This window comes from Cupressus sempervirens, chromosome 3 (genome assembly GCF_028749045.1).
Source record: "Cupressus sempervirens isolate cs-2001-9-10 chromosome 3, ASM2874904v1, whole genome shotgun sequence".
Taxonomy (NCBI): domain Eukaryota; kingdom Viridiplantae; phylum Streptophyta; class Pinopsida; order Cupressales; family Cupressaceae; genus Cupressus; species Cupressus sempervirens.
In genome coordinates this window covers 825,604,493-825,626,410 of record NC_143120.1, presented here as the reverse complement: position 1 = coordinate 825,626,410, position 21,918 = coordinate 825,604,493, and the positions used below count along the sequence as shown (strand labels likewise).

Genomic DNA, 21,918 nt, shown 5'->3' with positions numbered 1-21,918 from the left:
TCTCAAGGAATCAGGTATGACAAGACAAGAATTTGATGAGATCAAAGGTATAGCTTTGGAAATGAAGGCTAGTAGGCAATCAGAGGTATTGGCAGCTACTCCTATTGCCATTGCAGCTCCTTCAGGAGGAGTGACAGTAGCAAGATCTACTTTATAGATGATGAAGATGTGATAACAGTAACATCTGCACAAAGGAACTCTGAGAGATTGGTAAAGGTACACCAAGAACCTACATTATCCCCTAGAAAGAGGACCAAGAAAACCACCAGTGGTCCAAGAAAGAGAAGAAAAACACTGTAGATCAATGAGGTTGATGAATCTGAGGAAGAAACTGAAGAAAAAGCCGTAGAACAGGTAGTTAGTGAAGGAAGAACACCATCTAGTAAGAAAGCTTGGAAACCTAAGGTTGAAAATTTGAATATGCAGATTATTGAGAATGATAATTTTGTTCAGTTAAATAAGTATTACAATTTCTACAGTAACATGGATAAGAGGCAATTAGAAAATGCTATAGTAAGGAATGTGATTCTTAAGAATAAAAGGTTTGATAGCATTCAGAATAAAATTCCTGAAGACTTGTACAATAGACTACTTAATAGGAAAAGAAGAGTTATAGAGGACGATATTAAGTTAAGAACAAATATGATTAAGAGATTGTGTGATGTTAGCACATATGAGGATATAGAAAGGATTTTGAAAGGTATTGAGCCTTTGTTGAGGAATAAAAGAAGAGTAATTCTTCTTATGGGAGGAAATTATGAAGAAGTAAATAAGGAAACTGAGGGAGCCATAGTCAGTTATATGACTTCTATGCCAAAAGCCACTAAAGAAAGTGCACAACCAGAAAGTGCAAGTCGTGTACATTGAGGCCAGCACACCTACTAATGATGAAGAAGAGGTTGAGGAATCTCAGCAAATTAACTCTCCTCTACATTACTGAATCCATGCAAGTGGATAGTACTCACATAACTGTAGATGCTAAAGAGAATCCTTTTGCAGAATATGGGACCAACATTGTTGACAATATTACTGCTTATTCCAACTCAGATGAAGAGGATGAAAGCACAGAAAAGAAGAAGATAGAGGAAGAGAAAAGAAAGAAAGAAGACAAAATGAAAGAAGAAGAAACGGAGAAGTAAAGTCAAGAGGAAGAGAAGAAAAGTACTAGACTAAAAGCAGTCACACCCATTCTAATAGCTACCCCAGCAGCAGCAGCAGTTACTATATTGCCTATAGTGTCTGATAAGGACGATGATCAGAAAGGTCTGATGACCTCCTTAAGCAAGTTACTGAAGTAGAACAAGTATATGAAGACTTTAGAAAAAAGATTAGCAAAAGTTCTGGAAAGAATGCAGAGGACAGTGCAGATCACTTTTATAGAACCAGATATTCCGATTTAGGCGAAAGAGATGATGAGATCTTTTGATGCAGAATTCACCACATTGTCTAATACTGCCTCAGTGCAAGCTCAAACTAAGCATGATGCATCACGATATGATACCATATGCACTAATGTCAGGAATGACTTGCAGACCTTGAATGTTTGCATAAAGGAGCTGAGGAAGAGCTTAGATGAAGGGAAGAAATTGTATGGACAATGCGCATTGTCATACAATTACTTGACAGATTTTGATATCCAAATCAAAGGCAAAATGAGTGAGCTTCAAACACTCACAATCAGATTACAGCAACCTGATGCAAGTATTGAAAGCATTGAAGCTGAAATGGAGTGGTTCACAATGCTATCAGAGGCATTGAATTTGAAAAGAACGTAATAAAGAGATTCTTTGTTCTTAGAGAATATTTGTCTCCTAAAGTTATCATTTTGTAGAGGCAATTGGAGGAGTGTCTTGTAGCTAAGGCATCCTATGACAAATTTGCTTATACTGACTTGAGCGCAATTGAAGTTGCATCTTATGCATTTTGCGCACTTATCAGTATATCTAATAAAGTTAAAGAGAATTGGAAGAAGGATCTTGATAAGCTGAAACTTGGTTTTGCAAACTGTATATCAAGAATTTCAAGTTGATCAAAGGAAGGTAACACAGTTTTGACTTATTGTTTTGACACCTTTGTCATTGATGTCAAAGGGGGAGAAGAATGTAAAGGATAATTGTATAGAAGATACATATACATGTAAGAGGGAGCTTAGCTATATATAGAGGAAATCATTGTAAAGAAGTGATAAGGAATGTAATGCTCAATCAAAACTTGAATAAAATTTTGAAATTTTAGAGGCAATTTTGAAGAGTTATTTTTTTGTATTTATTGTTGTTTTGTATGACATCATTTTGCGACTTAGTCAATTATCCCAAATGTTGCCATCAATGTCAAAGGGGGAGATTGTTGGCAATATGGCTAAGTAGATGCGTAAGTGTTGTCATTTATGGCAAGATACATATTTTGGTATTTCATTATGAAATCAGTGTTAGAAAATTGTCTATTGGACTTTGCAGCAGCACATAGAGAGATTTGGTAAGTACGGATGACAGAGTTCGAGTATAAACAACAGTGTCATGATGACGTATGTCAGTGCACAGATCTGTACAGACAGTATGGCAACAGTTACAAAGGAATTACCAGTACAGGTAATTAATAGAACAAAACAGAGCACGACAGTATAATTGATTGTACGGCTTAAGGAATTATTTTGTTATCAAAATAATTACTTAGCCATGATGTGCTAACATCCTAGATGTTAACCCCGAAGTTATTTTATAATTAGCCAAGCGTATGGAAGTTGCAAGGCCGACTAATCAAGAGTTTTCTTAAATTGAAAGGTATAAGTAAAAATCATATCTTGTGCAACAAATGATGAAGTGACATGTGATGTGAACTATTGTGAAGGAAGTTTATATGATATACAAGCTTTGTATGATGCAAGATTTGGTGTATGATCAGAAGATTCACAAACTGCAATAGTGAGACAGTACCGTATGTATATCTATATTTGTGAAGAAACTTATTTGCATATTGCATTTAGGCAGTGAGCTCTTCTTGCATACTTTGTATTTGATCTACCAACTCCTAACAAGGTTGAGGCTTTTAACAAGGACTCGAGACACTATATGTACTTGATAGACTCCTAATAGGGTCAATATCCTTAACAAGATTCTTTTATTTAGTGGATCACCTTGTGGGTATCATCCCCACTGGGGTTTTCCCTTGGCCAGGGTTTCCCTAGTTAACAAAATAATGGTGTTATGAGTTCTCTATGTGTATGGTTTTATTTATTGTTCAGCATTGTTGGTTTACTTTCTTATGCAAGTTATAAAGTAATTAACAATATCCAATTGTGGGCAAAAATGTTTAGAATACTGATTCACCACCCCCCCTCAATATTATCTATTTCTAACACCAAGTCCGAACTGGGGGTGGTTTGGTCCCTTGGAATGATCCCTATCCGAACCCACACCCCCCCCCCTCCCCCCGCCTCAGTATTATCTATTTCTAAAACCAAGTCCAAACTGGGGGTGGTTTGGTTCAAACCACCCTCCTTGGAATGGCCCCTATCTGAACCCACAGGCGGACAGGACCAAAACCATCTACCAATTTGTATCGTGGCTTGACCAGGGGCCTAAGGGGGCGAACAGGACATCCTAGTCTAATAAAGATATACTAGTAATAATCTGTAGCATTTTAATATAATGCACTAAAGATACCTGAAAGAATTCTTTTCTTTTTACAAAGTCAAATTTCCAGACAGCATGTTTTCTGTAATGTCTCCATCTTTTTAGCAACTCAATGGAGCTCTTCGCCTTTACATTCTCCGAAGGCTAAGTGGAGAAATAAAAAAAATTTGATTAAATTAATTTCTTATAAAGTCATTAAATAAATTTAAATTAAAAGGTGAAATTATATTTAATTAATTTAATTTTCTAGAAGCACAATTAATTATTGTATTGCAAGGGAGAAGCTTCTAGAGAGTGCATTTTCTAGAAATACAACTAATTTGGTAAGGGGGAAGCTTCTAGAGAATGCAATCAAATAATATTTTATTTCCTTCTAGAAGGGTGAAGGAAAAGAATAAATCGAGGTGAAAGCTTCATTGTTAATGATCCGATTATTGTGAATTGCATTTGATAAAAACTTGGGAGAAGAAACTAAGGTTTATAATTTCAATCAGCCATTGGAGAACATCAACTCTTCAGTGTTGCAACCATTTGAGGTGGTGAAATATCCATTGAATTTGGTATTCTAGAGAGCTTCAATTCAGGAGTTCTATTGTGCTTAAATTGGAGAATACAATTATTATTGGCTACTACAATACACAAGAACAATGTCGCACTACAGTACTTATGCTTGATTCATCTCCATCCTTGGGCATCACTGTTATCAGGTTCCTCTTGCAACTATTAGTAGTTAGCATTTTAATTTTTAGGCATACGATTTTGCTGTGATAATTCATAATTAGATTTTGGCATTACTATAGTCATTATTGTAAGCCCATTTGTCTTGGCAAACTCATAGCAACATTGTACATGAGAATGAATTCAATAAAAGATATACATGTTGCATACCATTTGTTTGACGAAATGTCCCTCTAATAGCATATATGATCAACATAATAGTTGTATGTCAATTGTTTGTCAAAATGTCAATTGGCTGTAAGTATGCATTCCATATCTAATTTCCATGTATATGCATTGAAAGTACCAAAAGAATTGCACTTGCATATTAGTTCATTGTAAGAGGCATTGTAATACCATTTGCAAATTTCTTAGCATTAAAAAGGCAGCATACAAGTGTTTGACAATATTCCTTGAGCTAAAATTAGTCAGTTTGGGCAAGAGGTATTACATTGGTATTAGAGTTAAATACTGCCATCTCGAGGGTTTAGCAATCACAAGCCACCTGCGGTTGGCTCTCGCAGATTTTTCACTGTCAGGCGAGCTTTGTTTGACAAGGAACAAGATTTTATCAAACAGTCAGACACCATGGGTGACAGGCAAGAGCGTAACCCACCAAGAGACAATAGGAATGAGGATCAGAAAACAAGGGAATTTTTCAGATCAATGGTTATAGGACAAGAGCGAATGGCTCAAGCTTTGCAAGCACTCACCACCATGGTTGAGTGCATGAACCCACAAGACAGACGAAATCAGAAACAAGGGGGTAACAGGAGTGCAGTGGGATCACCTAGAACTCATAGAACTCTTTCCAGAATAGCAGACAAGCCTGCACATCCTACTTTTGTTAAAGAGGAACCAGTGCAAGAACCAACAGAGGAAGCTAAGGATGAGACATTTGCAGATATCCTTATGGCTGCAAATGATGAATGGGAATTATTGGCACCGCAAGGGATGACCTTTGAACACTTTGTAAATCAAAGGAGAGAACATTACAGGTCACTCACATAGGATAGGAGGCCTAGGGGTCCAAATAGTGAGCTGAAGAGGGCTACAAGCAAGCTTACTATGCCTATATTCGATGGGAGTGGTAAGATGACAGCTCAAGCTTGGATTCATATGCTTGACACATTCTTAGCACTGAGGCCAATGACAAAGATTGAAGCTATCAAATGCGCCACTTTGCATTTGGAGGGAGTAGCACATGATTGGTGGTACCATGGAATGGTAACACTTCAGCATAATCAGGTAACAGAGTACTAAGACTTCGTGGATAGTTTGGTTGAAAGATTTGACAAGAAAGATCCAGAAGTTTACTTCCAGAAATTAGCATAGCTGAAACAAACAGACAACTTGGAGTATTTCATTGGTGAATTTCAGCAGTCATAATGCCAAACATTTCAGAGCGTAGATTGATAGTTCTTTACATTGAGGGCCTATCCAAACCACTAAGAGGTTGGATAAAGGCATTGGATCCCATTTCTTTACAAGAAGCTATGAAAAAGGCAAGAAGTATGGAACTTGCAATCCTAACAAAACAGTCCAAAGGAGCATCTTCTAGTAAGGATAAGAAATCATTTTATAAAAAACTAGAGGACTGATTTTAAAAATGATTCTAAAGATAAAACTCCAACACCTTTTGACAGGGAAACATTAAATGATTTAAGGAAGAAAAAATTATGTTTCTACCTGTAAGGGACCCTATGATGCAAACCATGACTGTCCTCTTAGACCAAAGGGCAAAGTTAACAGAATTATGTGGGCATACTATGAGGAATCAGAATCAGATAATTCAAACCAGCAGTCTGATATATAGGAAATAGATGGTTAAAAAAAGGAAGACAAGGCTAAAAATGTGTCTAAAATGGAGTCCACGGATGGGGAAGGAGATGGGCAACTTAGAGAAGCTCGTCTCACTAGTATTAAGCAAGAAGGATCATTTCGAATGAGAGGAGTACTTGCTGGACAGCTAGTTATAACTTTGGTTGATACCGGTGCCACTCATAATTTCATTGATCCTAGGTTGGTGGAGAAGCGTGGTATACAACCAAAGGAGTTTGGGGGAATTAGAGTGAGGGTAGCTGATGGCTATGTCCTCAATTGTGATCGTAAGATCACTGGACTCCCATTGGAAGTTAATAATTATGCCTTTAAGGCAGATTTCTATGTTGTGCCTATGGGAGATACAGATATAGTCCTTGGGATGAGTTGGGTGCACGATATTGGTGAGTTCGCTCTTAATCTCAAGGAGATGGAGATGAGGTTTAAAGTGAATGGGAAGACACAGATTCTTAAGGCAATCATGGACAGTGATTTCAGAATGGTCTCTTTTCGGAAAATGGCTAGATTGATTCAACATGATCAGGTAGAGTGGGCAGCAGAGTGCATGTTAATGCCATCACAGGAGGGACAGCAGAAGACTAAATATCCTCCTGATATTCAAGAGCTTAGAGTTAAACACTCTAAGGTGTTCAGTGACATTCCACCAAGTTGCCCACCAGAAACGGGTATTGAGCACATCATTGAGTTAGAGGAGGGGGCTAAGCCCATTATGATTACACCTTACAAGCATCCGAAGAGGTTGAAGGATGAAATTGAAAAAACCATAAAGGAGTTACTTGCTATGGGCCACATTAGACCAAGTAAGTCTCCTTTTGCTTCTTTAGTGGTGTTGGTGAAAAAGAAGGATGGGACATTGAGGAAGTGCATTGATATTAGGGTGCTTAATAGGAAGACAATTTAAAACAAGTACCCCATTCCCAGTATTGATGAGTTGATAGATGAGCTACATGGAGCTTGCTTCTTCTCAAAGATAGATTTGAGATCAGGTTATCACCAGATCAAAGTTAGAGAGCAAGACATCGAGAAGACAGCTTTTAGATTTCATTATGGCCATTTTGAGTTTGTAGTTATGCCATTTGGGCTAACTAACGCATATGCTACTTTTCAAACAACAATGAATAGGGTTTTCCATCCTCAGTTAAGGAAATTTGTACTTGTCTTCTTCGATGATATCTTGGTGTACAGTAGATCTTGGAAGGAGCACTTGGTTCACTTTGACATGATGTTGGATATATTGGGCAAAGAGTCCTTGTATGCAAAGGAGTCGAAATGTGATTGGGGTATGACAAAGTTGTTGTATTTGGGTCACATCATCAGTGCAGAAGGCGTACACATGGATCCTAAAAAGATTTGTGCCATTGTGGAGTGGCCTTCACCAATAAACCTTACACAATTGAGGGGCTTTTTGGGATTATGTGGTTTCTACAGGAGGTTTGTGGATGGATATTCCAGGCATGCAACACCCTTGACTTATTTGATGAGAAAAGGAGCTTTCTTGTCGACTCCCGAGGCATAGGAGTGTTTTGAGAAATTTAAGGAGTTGACGACTTCCTATCCAGTGTTAGCGTTACCAGATTTCAGCAAACTTTTTGAGCTACACTATGATGCTTCCGGAGAGGGCATTGAAGCGGTGCTTATGCAGGAGAAGCACCCTATTGCATATGAGAGCAGGAAATTAAGAGGGCCAAAGCAGAGCTTCAGCATATATGATAAGGAGATATTAACCATCATACATGTTGTGGCTAAATTCAAGCAATACTTGGTAGGTAGCAAGTTTTGCATCAAAACCGACCATAATAACCTAAAACACTTTTTGGGGTAGCGAGATCTCAATGATAGGCAGCAGATGTGGGTGAGCAAGTTACAGTTCTCTGACTTTGATATTACATATTTTAAGAGGACGCAAAATGTAATTGTTGATGCTTTAGGCCCCATTTGAGCTTATTGACAAATATATGAGAGGATTGGAGACACTTGATCCTGGCAGAGTATGCAAAGGATGCGTGGACAATCGGATTCATAGATTGAACTATTCAGGACAGTAGATACACCCTTGTGAATGAGCTCATCATTTACAAAGGGTGAATATTTTTGGTTCCAGGCTCAACAGTGAGGAGGATGGTTCTGAAATCTTTTCATAATTCACCTATGGCAGGACATCCTGGTTTCTACAAGACATACCGGCAAATTGGAGAGCACTTCACATGGAAAGGGCTCAAAGCAGAGGTACTTCAATATGTTAAGGAGTGTCCCATCTGCCACCAGAATAAGCAGGAACACTCCTATCCAGCCACTTCCGATTCCTAATAGGAAGTGGGAGTGTTTATCTATGGACTTCATCATAGGACTACCTAGAGCCCAAAGCAGGGACTGCATATATGTGGTTGTGGATCGCCTTACGAAGTTTGCACACTTCTTTCCGATCACTGCTACATACACTGCTACACAAGTGGCAGAGTTGTTCTTCAAGGAGATATTTAGATTACATGGATTACCTCGGAGCATTGTAAGTGACAAACACAGCAGGTTTATGAGTCACTTTTGGCAAGAGCTATTCAGGTTGTGTGTGACAAAGCTCACTCCGAGTACTAGCTACCACCCTCAAACAGATGGTCAGACGGAGATAGTGAATAAATGGGTGGACGGATAGCTCAGAAATTATATAGCAAGACAACGGAAGTCATGGGTAAGGTGGATTTATCTCTGTGAGTATTGCTACAATACCACTTATCACATATCTATTCAGATATCACCCTTTATGGTCGTGTATGAGTATGAGGCACCCAATTTTATGGATTTTCTTTTGAGTGACAATAAAGTGCCCAATGCAAGTGATATGTTGCAGGAGAGTCAAGACATTGTTTAGACTCTGCAGGATAATATAACCAATGCACAGAATCAACAGAAGCAGTATGCAGACCAAAAGAGGATTGAGAATACTTTTGAGGTTGGAGATCTGGTGTATCTTATGTTGCAGCCTTATCGTCAATCCACTCTCAAGAAGAGTGGTGTTGAGAAACTTAAGCCACAATAGTATGGTCCATTCAAGATTATCAAGAAAGTGGGAGAGGTGGCTTATGAGTTAGATTTGCCAGTGGAGAGCAAGATGCACAACGTTTTTCATGTGTCACACCTCAAGAAGGCACTAGAACATCATATTGTTCCTTCTACAATGCTTCCACCCTTGGATGATGAGGGAAAATTGGTATTGGTGCCAAAGGCTATCATTGATTACAAGGAAAGGAACTTGAGGCGGCGTACTATAAGGGAGTATTTGGTGAAATGGAAGGACCTACCTGTAGAGGATGCGATATGGGAGAATGAGGAGATTTTGCAGCATCCGAACTTGAAGTTGCTTGAGGACAAGCAATTTCAAGGAGGGCGGACTGCAATGTCCTCATCTTTTTAACATCTCAGTGGAGCTCTTAGCCTTTACATTCTCCAAAGACTAAGTGGAGAAATAAGAAGAAATTGATTAAATTAATTTCTTATAAAGTCATTAAATAAATTAAAATTAAAAAGTGACTTTATATTTAATTAATTTAATTTTCTAGAAGCACAATTAATTATTGTATTGCAAGGAAGAAGCTTCTAGAGAGTGCATTTTCTAAAAATACAACTAATTTGGAAAGGGGGAAGCCTCTAGAGAATGCAATTGAATAATATTTTATTTCCTTCTAGAAGGGTGAAGGAAAAGAATAAATAGAGGTGAGAGTTGCATTGTTAATGATTCGATTATTAAGAACTGCATTTGATATAAACTTGGGAGAAGGAACTAAAGTTTTTTATTTCAGTCAGCCATTGGAGAACATCAACTCTTCAGTGTTGCAACCATTTGAGGTGGTGAAATATCCACTGAATTTGATATTCAGGAGAGCTTCAATTCAAAAGCTTTGTTTGTGCTTAAATTGGAGAATGCAATTATTGTTGGCTACTACAGTACGCAAGAACAATGCCACGCTACAGTACTTATGCTTGATTCATCTCCATCCTTGGGCATCACTATTATCAAGTTCCTCTTGCAACTATCAATAGTTAGCATTGTAATTTTTAGGCATATGATTTTGCTGTGATAATTCAGAATCAGATTTTGGCATTACTATACTCATTATTGTAAGCCCATTTGCCTCGACAAACTCATAGCAACACTGTACATGAGAATGAATTCAATTAAGGAGATACATGTTGCATACCATTTGTTTGACGAAATGTCCATCTAATAGCATATGTGATCAGCATAATAGTTGTATGTCAATTGTTTGTCAAAATGTCAGTTGGCTGTAGGTATGCATTCCATGTCTAATTTCCGTGCATATTCATTGAAAGTACCAAAAGGATTGCACTTGCATATTAGTTCAGTGTAAGAGGCCTTGTAATATCAATTGCAAATTTCTTAGCATTAAAAGGCAGCATACAAGTGTTTGACAATATTCCTTGAGCTAAAATCAGTCAATTTGGGCAAGGGATATTACATTTTCTTAATGCTTGCATTAACAATCACATGTAATCTAACTCATTCAAATAGCAATAACCAATTTCTCTTGAATAAAATGAACCAGAACTCCAGCCGTGACCTTCAAAGGATTCATAAAGTATTGGCAGTAGAGCAAAACAGACATGATTACAAATGATGTCTGCTCAAGCAGGGTAAGTGTATCATGCAGAATTTCTCAAAGAATGTCCAACAAGCACAACATGGATTTTAAAATATTGTAATTCATTGATCTGTTGACCTGACAGAATATAGATTATTTTCTGCCCTGGGACTTAGCAGGGTCTAAAACTACTATTTTAAATTTTCCCCTTCTTGCTATATCTTCTACAGTTTCTCAATTTGGCTACTCTGCATCAGCTCTATGCACGACTGATGTGCAAAACACCTTTGGTGAGGTGAACATGTATGACCCTACAATAATAAAATCACCAACAGATGTCTTCCAGATGAGTACTCATTAATGCTTTGACAAGGAACTTGCACATACATAGGTTCCCTAATGAGAAACAGTAAATTGCAGCTCTATCTAATACCATTTAAATAAAACCTGACTGAGGAAATGTTTCATGACTTCTGTTTCACAAAAACTAGAATATAGAGCCAAACTTAATCTTGCCAGTAATAACTTTCCTAGAATATCATTTGGTGTAGAAATTCACTGCATCACAAGGTCTGCTAGAATATCATTTCTTAAATGCATACACACTTTCAAAATTAAAATGGAAAACTGAAAGAAGTTCCAAATAGCACCAAGATAATGCTATGTAATTTAGATAGGGATCATATACATAAGAGATACTTTATTTTTTAAAACATTTTATTTCATTGAGGTTCTATCTTGAAAATAAACAATTAATCTGAAAACAATCAAAAAAATGCAAAGCATAAATTAAATTGTAAAGGAGCTTACAAAACTTAAGGATATAGCTTAAAGAACTTGTGATAAAGAATGCACAATTGGCAGGCAAACAAAACCTTTGATATAATCATATTAGGGCCGACCTCATTTTATGTTTTAATGCTAATGCTTCTGTATCTGACTCTGTATATAATGCTTCTGTATCTGACTCTGTATATAATGCTTCTTTATGTGTAAAGCAACCTAATCAGCTAAACTTGTTATACTTCCAGTCCAAGAAAGTCTACTTTTATATGTATCTCACATTTCCAATTTCACCTTAAAGCACAGTTTTGCACCCTATAAAATGATGATTAAAAATTACCGCACTCTGTTGCAAGATAAGGCCCCAGTATTACAAAACTAGAATACAAAGAGATGTCCATTAAACTTGGTCTCGATAATAAGATCTGAAAAGAAAAATTATATTTTTAGGTACGATATAAATTGAAAAATTATATTTTTAGGCAAGATATAAATTGATTATAAAGAAGACCTCTTTTGGCATTACACAAGAGGGTCCAATAAGCCAAGTTAGCATCCAGCTTGACTGTGACCAATTAATTAACCTTCACATCATGTCTGTAGTATATTTACTTTTATATGTATCTCGCATTTCCATATTCACCTTAAAGCACAGTTTTGCACCCTATAAAATGATGATTAAAAATTATCCCACTCTGTTGCAAGATAAGGCCCCAGTATTACAAAACTAGAATACAAAGAGATGTCCATTAAACTTGGTCTTGATAATAAGATCTGAAAAGAATAATTATATTTTTAGGTAAGATATAAATTGAAAATTTATATTTTTAGGCAAGATATAAATTGATTATAAAGAAGACCTCTTTTGGCATTACACAAGAGGGTCCGATAAACCAAGTTAGCATCCAGCTTGACCGTAACCAATTAATTAACCTTCATATCATGTCTGTAGTATATAAACATGCCTGTACGTCTGCATACATGCATACACATGTATGTGGAAAATTTCAAAAAGACTTTGAGAAAAACAAAACTCTAAGCTGTGTAACTCAAATGAAATGGAAAATGAAGCTTATTTCCCCATAACATGCCCATTGCACGGTGATATAAGACATGAATACAAATGATATTTGCAGCATAGTTTGAAGACTCGTCAAGTACTTGGCATGACTCTCCCAACTCGCAAGTCCTCAGGGTGGCCGAGGCAAGTCAGCCAGGGTTCCTTGGCCAAGTACTCGGCCAAGTCCTGCTCTAAGACTTCCCCAGTCTTAGGCTTGGACCCCTGAGTCCTGAGCCTGGACCCTTTTGGCGCCTAAGCATAACAGGCATGGCAACTGAAATCTCAAAGTTTAAGCATCTCATGATAGGTGCCATGTTATGATACACTGATAATCAAATAACACTATTATGTTCTCTAAATGCATTGATTTCGTACTTCTCTGTAATTATGAGGATTTCTTTGCCAAGTGTGTGCCAGAGTTATATGCCGAGGAGTCCGTGCTGAGTCTCGAGTCCGAGTCAATATTTTGAGCTGCCATGTGGAGTCCAAGTCCGAATTTTCAAACTTTGATCTGCAATTGTTATTCCTTCAGAAACACCTAAAATGGAACAGCCAAACAAAAAACTAAGGTTTTATTTGAATCTAAATGCCCGTCAAATCAACTGTTTAAACACTAAAACAGGTTTGGCGATCCAAGTTCGTTTCTCTCGACAAAATAGTTGCCGAAAAGAAAAAAAGATGGTTGAAGTCAACCAAAAATAAATAAACAAATTCACATTTTTTCTGATAGGATTTATAATGAATTACTTGTTCTGCACATTTTAGTATGTCCTACAGACCAATTTGATCGAAAAGTATATTTCGTCTCATAAGTCCAGAAATCCAAAACTTATGGAGAGGATTTCAAAATCAAAGACATAAGTGCAAAAGTAAGCTGTTAACTGTCCAAGTTGAACAAAACAACCCTACCATTTTCCAGGACAAATAATTGTTTGTGTATGCGTACAATTAATTTAAATTACAACACCAAATTCATCTAAAGCAAGATTTTATAAAAAGTGTGTTCAAACCGAACTTTGGTTATTAGGTGGAACCAAATGGTACAAATTTTGAAGAACGCATGAAGCTAAAACAAACAAGAGATGATAAAACTCCCTGAAGATAAGTCAAATTTCACATATGCATGTCAAAGACATAGGTTATACAGTACATACCCTATAATACGTCTCTCTTCGTGAGTTTTCGTGAGCCCACAATCTTCATCCCCATCTCCGCATCCCAAGAAACCCCTTGCCTGCTGAGAACCCATCCTCGTCGAAATGTTCCTTCTCAGAACCCACTCCTTTAGCAAATTCTTCTCCTTAAGCATTCCCTTCGCATCACTACTTGCAATGTTATTAAATTGTCTGTTCCCAAATAAAACCACATCACAACCAAAAACATCCCCTTGCCCCAAAACGGAACCGAGCTGAAAACCTAGCCTCTGCTGTCGAGAAGAAATAACCCCAAGCGCGGCCTTCGGCACTGCTGAGAACAGCCGCATTGTGACAATAAATTCTCAATCGCTGCACAAAAGCAACCTATGTACAGACCCTAAAAAACCCAATTTCAGGGTCTCCAATTTGGAAATAAATTTAAAAACACCCTCCAAACCACAAAACTGCCTTGAACGGTGTACGTTTTCCCAAATCCGTCCGCAAAAACAATCGATAAATAAAACCCCTGAATCCGTAATTTCAAATTTCTGGAATCGGAAGTACGTAGAATAGGCTCTGATAATTTAATTTTCAACCCTCCAAGCTGGCCTCTTTTCCCAAAAAATAGGAGGTCGAAAGAGGGTGGCGCACGAATTTGTAGAAAAAACTTAAAACAATTACACGTTGCGTCACGCCTCTCGCTGTCTGGTATATTCAAAAGGATCTTCCCAATTTTTATTTTGGTAGTGCTGAATTATGGAGATCCTTCGTTCTTATTGCCAACTGAGACAAACCAAACAGCGTTTATTCCTTTCAAAAGAATCAATAAACGTGTTTCCACTGCTTTCTCAGCACGGATTCTTCTTCACATGTTCCGCATGAGATTTACATCTGTAAATAACGCAGAAACCTGCGGTTACCAATCCAGCCTATTCGACTTGACCACCTCGTACCATATTTAAAAAGAGGTCAGAAAGAATTCTCCACCGACAGTCTAGTTCCGTAGAAAATTAGGGTTCTTGTTTTTCAGTTTGAAATAAATTAATATATTAAGGTAGTATTTTTTAATTAAATTTATTAATTTAATTATTAAAAACAACAAATAGTCGTTTTGATGCCGGCATAGACATTGGCGGAAGGTTCTACTAGGTGCTTTTTAAGTATTGGGTCTTTTCTCTTACTCTAATTTTTAAAAGTTTATTTAATTTAATTAAAACATTTGTATAGTCAAAGGGTTCTTAGTCTATTTGTAAAATTGAATGTTTCTAAATGAGACCACTAATTATTTAATTTAATTAAAACATTTGTATTGTCAAAGGGCTCTTAGTCTATTTGTAAAATTGAATGTTTCTAAATGAGACCACTAAGAATCAAGTTTTCTCACTAGCCATCCCATGACATTCATGGATTTGTCAACCATTACTCATATTGTCCTACCATTGACAATGACTGTGAAATAGTTGCAATGGGTTAAAAATATTTTTTTTTTACTTTATTTAAAGATCAATACCTTTCTAACTCAAACTTTAAAATTATATATATATATATACATATATATATAGATATATATATACATACATATATATATATATATATATATATATATATATATATATATATATATATATATGTATACATATGTATATGTATATATATATCTATATATATATGTATATATATATATATGTATATATATATACATATACATATGTATACATATATATATATATATATATATACATATATATATATATACATATATATATAGATATATATATACATATACATATGTATACATATATATATATATATATATATATATATATATATATATATATATATATATATATATATATATATATATATATATATGTATATATATATATCTTTTACACTATTTACTTAGTATATAAATATTGAAAATATATAATTATATTAAATTAATAATTTATTTTGAAATCTTATTATTTTAATTTAAAATATATTAAGACACTAATTTAAGTTTTAAAAATATTATTAAAAATATAAGATAAATTGATTTCTTAATTTATTTTATAATTGATTTAAATAAATAAAAATATATAAGTTAGGGTTTCTAAATTTTATTAATATATATATTATTTTAAATGTATATACTTATGGTAACTTAATATTTTATTAATTCATTTTGTAATTTGTAAATATAAAATTAAGATAATTATAAATTTATTTATTTTTATTGTTGACAAAAAAAAAATTAACTTATTTGATTTAGTATTAATTTATATTGATTTAAATCTATATTTTATGTGAAACATATCTAGAATTCTAGTTTTTTTAGAAATATAACCAATTTAATTGAATTAAAAAATGTTCAAAATAAAAACAAACATGATTAAAAATGATATAAGAGCACATATATTAGGCCTCTAACAAAAAAATCATATAGGAAATTATTTTTTAAATTTTGGAACACATATATTAGACCTCGTCATTTAGTAAATTAAACAAGTGATTAAATAGAATAATAAAGATAAAAATTTAATAGTAATGATAAAACTTAATATCATTTGATTTATATAAAAAAATAGAGTTGAAGAGTTGTGTCTCTTCTAGCTCTAATATTCTTCCTCAATCAACCATTAATTGTATAAATAAAATTAAATGATGTATATGTTGATGATTTAGAGAACACAACAAGTAGAATATAAGAAAATTCATTTACCTTTTGTAGATCAATGAGAGAAAACTAACATTAAGCATTATCTAAATTCATATACGGCCATAAAATTTAATATGATACTAAAAGTTTGTATATTAATCATCCATCTCACAAAAATTACAGTATTTATAATAAATTTCAAAAAAAGAGTTTAAGAAGATTTTTAATATAACATTGACTAAAGACGAATGGGTTGAGAATCATGTAACTTAAACGAGATAATATTCATTTTGGCTTTATTATAAGGAAAACTTCTTTAATTTATAAAGACATTTTAGTATTGTGCATCACTCTTTTTCTTTTTCTTTTTTTTTTTTTGCATAATTTTAAGTTTAATTAACTAGAGTAAAAAAAATTAAGATTTAATAATAAAATATTATATCATTTGATTAATATTTTATTTCTTAATAAAAAATTGTATAAAAATAATATTTGTTAATATGAAAATATTTTAAATTCATATAAGATATATTTTAGTGTATTAATCAAATATGTTTTGTAAGCTTCGTATATGTTTTATAAGCAATCCATGTAAACTAATTTTAATAGTCTTAAAACTTAAAAATTTCACACAAACATTGAAAACATTAAAAATTAAAATAAAAAATAGAAATACTTACCTTGTTAAAATTATAATGAGAAAAGTATATTAAATTTTTTAAGTTAAAAAATTTAATACAAATATATATTAATTTGAACCTAAATTTTTTATTATTATATCTCAAATCATTAAAAAAAAATCATAAAATTTATACACAAAATTAAATAATATTTTAAAAATAAATAAGCAATACAATATAAAAATTATATTTAATAATATATTAGGCAAGAGCCCACAACCCATCGGTAAATTGCGAGTCTCTCATCAAAGAGGTCTAGGGTTCAAATCTACTTGCGATTAACACATAATAATAATTAATCTTAATAATAATAATAAACTAGCAATCGCATGCTTTTGTACATGCAACGAGTGCATCGATAGGAGATGAGATTTAAGAGAACGATGTAGAATGAACATTAAATAATATAAATATAAATTTTTTTAAATAAAAATACAAAAATAAAAAAGTTGAAAATTAAAATATAGATATAAAATTTGCAATATTTAAGAAATTTGAATATTGCTTAAGAAACATGTTCAACAATTTCAAGATTTTACAATTAAATTCAATTTATCATATATGAAAAAAAAATCATTAAAAAAACTCATCAAAAAATTTATTACGAAGAAATACAAAAAAAAAAAAATGAAAAATAATGACATCTCTAATAAATATTTTATTGATTAAATAAATGATAAAAAAATTTTAAAAATATTTAAAGAAAAACTAAATTAATATAAAAATAATAATTTAAAAATTAAAATCTAAATCAATTTTAAAAATCAAAAGTTTAATAAATAGATATCACAACATAATCTAATGTGGAGATCACAAGTAACTATTTTTTAAATAAATAAGAAAAGAAAAACAATAGTTAAAAGTGGATATTTAAATTATAATTTTATGCGAACAAAATAGATTATTAATAATTTTTAATTTAAATAATATAATATTTATTAAAATCTTTTAAAAAAATTAATAAATATTATTTATTTAAATTAAATTTATCAAATATCATTTAACAAATCCATCAAAAAAAATTATTATGAAAAATTAATAAGAGAAATATAAAAATATAATATGTCTAAGAAATATTCTATTGACTAAATAAATTATAGAAACTAAAAAATAATGTTTAAAAAAAAATTAAACTAATATTAAAAAAATAAAAATTTAAAATTTGAAAACTACAATTTAGATCAATTTTAAAAATCAAAAGTTAAATGAATAGATCACAAATGAGGTAATGTGGAGATCACAACTAATAAATAGAAAAAGAAAAACAATAAGTGGAGATAACTAATAAATATCAAAACAAGAGTTAAAAGTGGATGAAGATTAAAAAAAAATAGCTGGTAAATAATTAACGGGAAAAATTTTCAATTTTCCAACCTAACTGACAACTTTTCCAGCCAACTTGCAAATTTTTCGTCAAAAATTTATTTCTTATTTATTTAAAAAATAATTACTTGTGATCTCCACATTAGATTATGTTGTGATCTCTATTTATTAAACTTTTGATTTTTTAAATTGATTTAGGTTTTAGTTTTAAAAAAAAAAATTATATTAGTTTAGTTTTTTTTTTAAATATTGTTTTTCAATTTCTATAATTTATTTAGTCAATAGAATATTTGTTAGAGATGTCTCTATTTTTCATATCATTTTTTTGTATTTCTCTTATTAATTTTTCGTAATAAATTTTTTGAAGAGTTTTGTTTAAATGATTATTTTTTCCATATTTGATAAATTTAATTTAATTTAAAATTCTAAGATTAGCACATAATAATAATTAATCTTAATAATAATAAATAACCTAGGCTTCGCCTGTTTATCTATCCAAAAAAAACAAAAACAAAATATTTAATAATATATTAGCAACTTAAAATTTATAAAATTTAAAATTTAAATATTTAAATATATTATACAATGTTACATATAATAAATATTATTATTCTTTTAAGTTTGATATCCACCCTCCAAAAATATTGAGGTAAATGGTAAACGCAATTGTTATCTACTTCAATGGATTTGACAATCATTGTCAGATCGCGGACAGTATGAGTATGGTGCTGACAAATCCATGCATGTCATGGGACGGTGAGAAGCATGGCATCCAATGCAAATAAGTTGCACTGTAGTCGATGCCCAAGTTTTCTTAAATGTAAGGCTTTGATATCATAAGGGATGAGATTGAGATCATGCCTCATTAAATTTGGCAAAATGGATACCCCACAACCATTAGTTCTTGGCTGAAGAGGTTAATGTCTATAGACTCGTGCTCTTGAAATTTTCCACGGCGGTCCTCGCTACAACTAGGTTGCTTGCAGGTTCATGCCCGTAAGTTTGAACCTCCACCAAAAAAAACACTTGCATTGATAATCTGGAATGCCTACCCCTACTTGACTTTTCTGTTGTAGTGCCAGATTCTTTTAGGTCAATTTTCTAATTATGTTTTACGATTATCAGTGCTTGGTTACCGGATTTGATTCAATGTTTATACTTAATTGATATATGTGATGTGTTACCTAGTTATTTCAATTATTTCATGATTATTTTGATAATGATAGATGTATGTTCATTCAGTGATTTCAGTCATCTCACGATGATTAGTAGATGGATTGTTTATATGCAATTTTATGGTTACTTACCCCATACTTGCATGTGTATGGTGTATGTGTCTATTTTACTTTATGATTGACATTCCTGATGTGGTTAAGAGAGGGAGTCATAGTCACCTACTAGTCGAAATCTACACAATGTACCACTCCCCGCCATTACCTGTTTAGTTTAGAATATATGGGTATGTATGTGCGTGGATTTTATGCAAATTACAAGTATCGAGTATCAACTTCCCTAAATTACCAAGATGAGCATACCCTATTGCAGTATTTCAATGGTATAAGTGGGGAGATAACTCTTGAGTCCAAATCCTAACCTAAGCCAATTGTCCTAGAAAATAGGACAAGTATCTAAGTTAGTTTCACCTTTTCAAATTCGTCAAGTGATGTGAATTCATGATTTTGACCTTGGAGTTTGTTTTGGTATTTTGTACTTTATGATGGATTTTCGTATTTGGTCTTGTGGTCTGTGATGATTTTCTATTGTAATTAAATCAAATTAAAAGTTAATTTAATAGAAATTTTATTAAAAAAATTTAATATTTAATTATATTTAATTAATTGAGAAATTAATTAAATAAAATAATTTTATTTAAAGATTTTATTAAAGTTATAATTTAGGCATATTTATATTTATTCTATTTAATAATATTTATTTTGATAATAAACTCTAAATAATATTATTAGTTGAATTAATAAATATATTATTAAAACGTCTCATAATTAAGTAGAGAGAGAGAAAACATATATTAATAAAGTTTATTTTAATTAAATTGCATAAAGCTTTTGCATGAAATTAAAATATAATAAATTAATTAAAGAGAAAGAAAATTAATTTAATAAAGATATTTTAAATTGCCAAAAAGTGTGCATGAAATAATAAAAGAAATAGATCAATGAGTCTTCTCGCGTGATTACACAATCAAAGCCCTAAATTTAGGGGAGAACTCTTTATGAGAGATCTAGAGTTCATTTTGCAAGGACTGGGGAATTTGGAGGAGGAATTTCCAAAAAGAGGATTTCGAAAGGAAAGGGAATTGTTTGCGAGTTTTGTGCATTCATTATTTTAGCATTAGATCTAGGTAGGATCCTGTAGGTTTGTACAGTAGATGCTCGTTCTTGTTTTTTTATGTCTTCTCCATGTTTGCGAATCTATTTTTAGAATTGAATTGAATTTGAAACTCTTATATGTGATTTTATCATTCTTCATTTAAGAAACCTCTATTTATGAATTGAATCTGAACCCTTTGTTTGTTTTGAAAACATCTATGAATGAATTTAGTTTTGAAACCCTTGTTTGATGAATTGGGGATCTGTATATGGATTTGTTCAAATCGGGATGTGAGTTTTTGAAAAAGAAAACCAATTTTATTTTATAATTTTTGACTATTTGGTCCAAATTTCTATACCAGGTTTTTATACACACACACACACACACACACACACACACACACCACAGTAATTACATTATTAAAAATTATATAAATAATTAAAAACGTTTTAGGGTGAATTTGGGTTTTGACACAAGAAGGGTTTTAAAAAAATAAAAATATAATAAATATAGTTTTGGGTGGGTGGGGGCCACCACCCGCCCACCCCCCTTTCTCCTCCTTTCACTTTGTTTCAGTGGTATCTTGGTTGCCGCATGCAATACCAAGACTGTCACAAGTAGACTTGGTACTACCACAACAGGCTCAAGGCTGCCCATGAGTAGTTAGGATTCGGCTGGCGAGCCTAAAATGCATAATTAATTTTTTATATATATAATTTTAATTTATTAAAATTTTAAATTATTAATTTTTTTAATATAGTTATTTTATTAGTAATTAATTTAGTTAATATATTTTATTATTATTGTTAATTAATTTAATTAATATGAAATGTGATTAGTAATTTTAAAATATTTTTTATTATATTATTAAATAATAATTATAGTTATTAATAAATTAGTATAATTTTATTAATAACTTTATAATTATTATTTTGAATAATTGAATAAATTATTATTTACTAAATACATTAGTGTTATTAAGCTAGTTGTAAGTTGTGAAGTTTGGTTTAAACAGGGAAATGGGTTTTAGTCATAAGGAACTTTTTCTTAATATAAAATAATGGGGTTTTATAGTTGAATGTTTTCTAAATGAATTGATAAGTCTTCTTGAGTTTTTGTAAACTCAAAAAAACCTTAACAAATATACTACTTTGAAAAAGCAAAAACTATCACCTGTTTAT

The 21,918-nt window shown here is 32.3% G+C and overlaps 1 protein-coding gene across 2 annotated transcripts in view; it reads right to left on the bottom strand.

The window, feature by feature from the left end:
• Nucleotides 1-14,786, bottom strand: part of LOC149569322 (Polyketide cyclase / dehydrase and lipid transport protein) — a 43,130-nt gene extending 28,344 nt beyond the window's left edge. Inside the window, exon 1 of one of the 2 annotated variants that reach the window (XM_089822059.1) lies at nt 13,784-14,786. In XM_089822059.1, coding sequence (XP_089678185.1) covers nt 13,784-14,112 — 329 coding nt within the window. In that variant the 5' untranslated portion in view covers nt 14,113-14,786. The remainder of the gene's footprint in view (nt 1-13,783) is intronic. The other variant, XM_089822060.1, reaches the window with a different exon arrangement.
• Between the last annotated feature and the right edge of the window lie 7,132 nt (nt 14,787-21,918).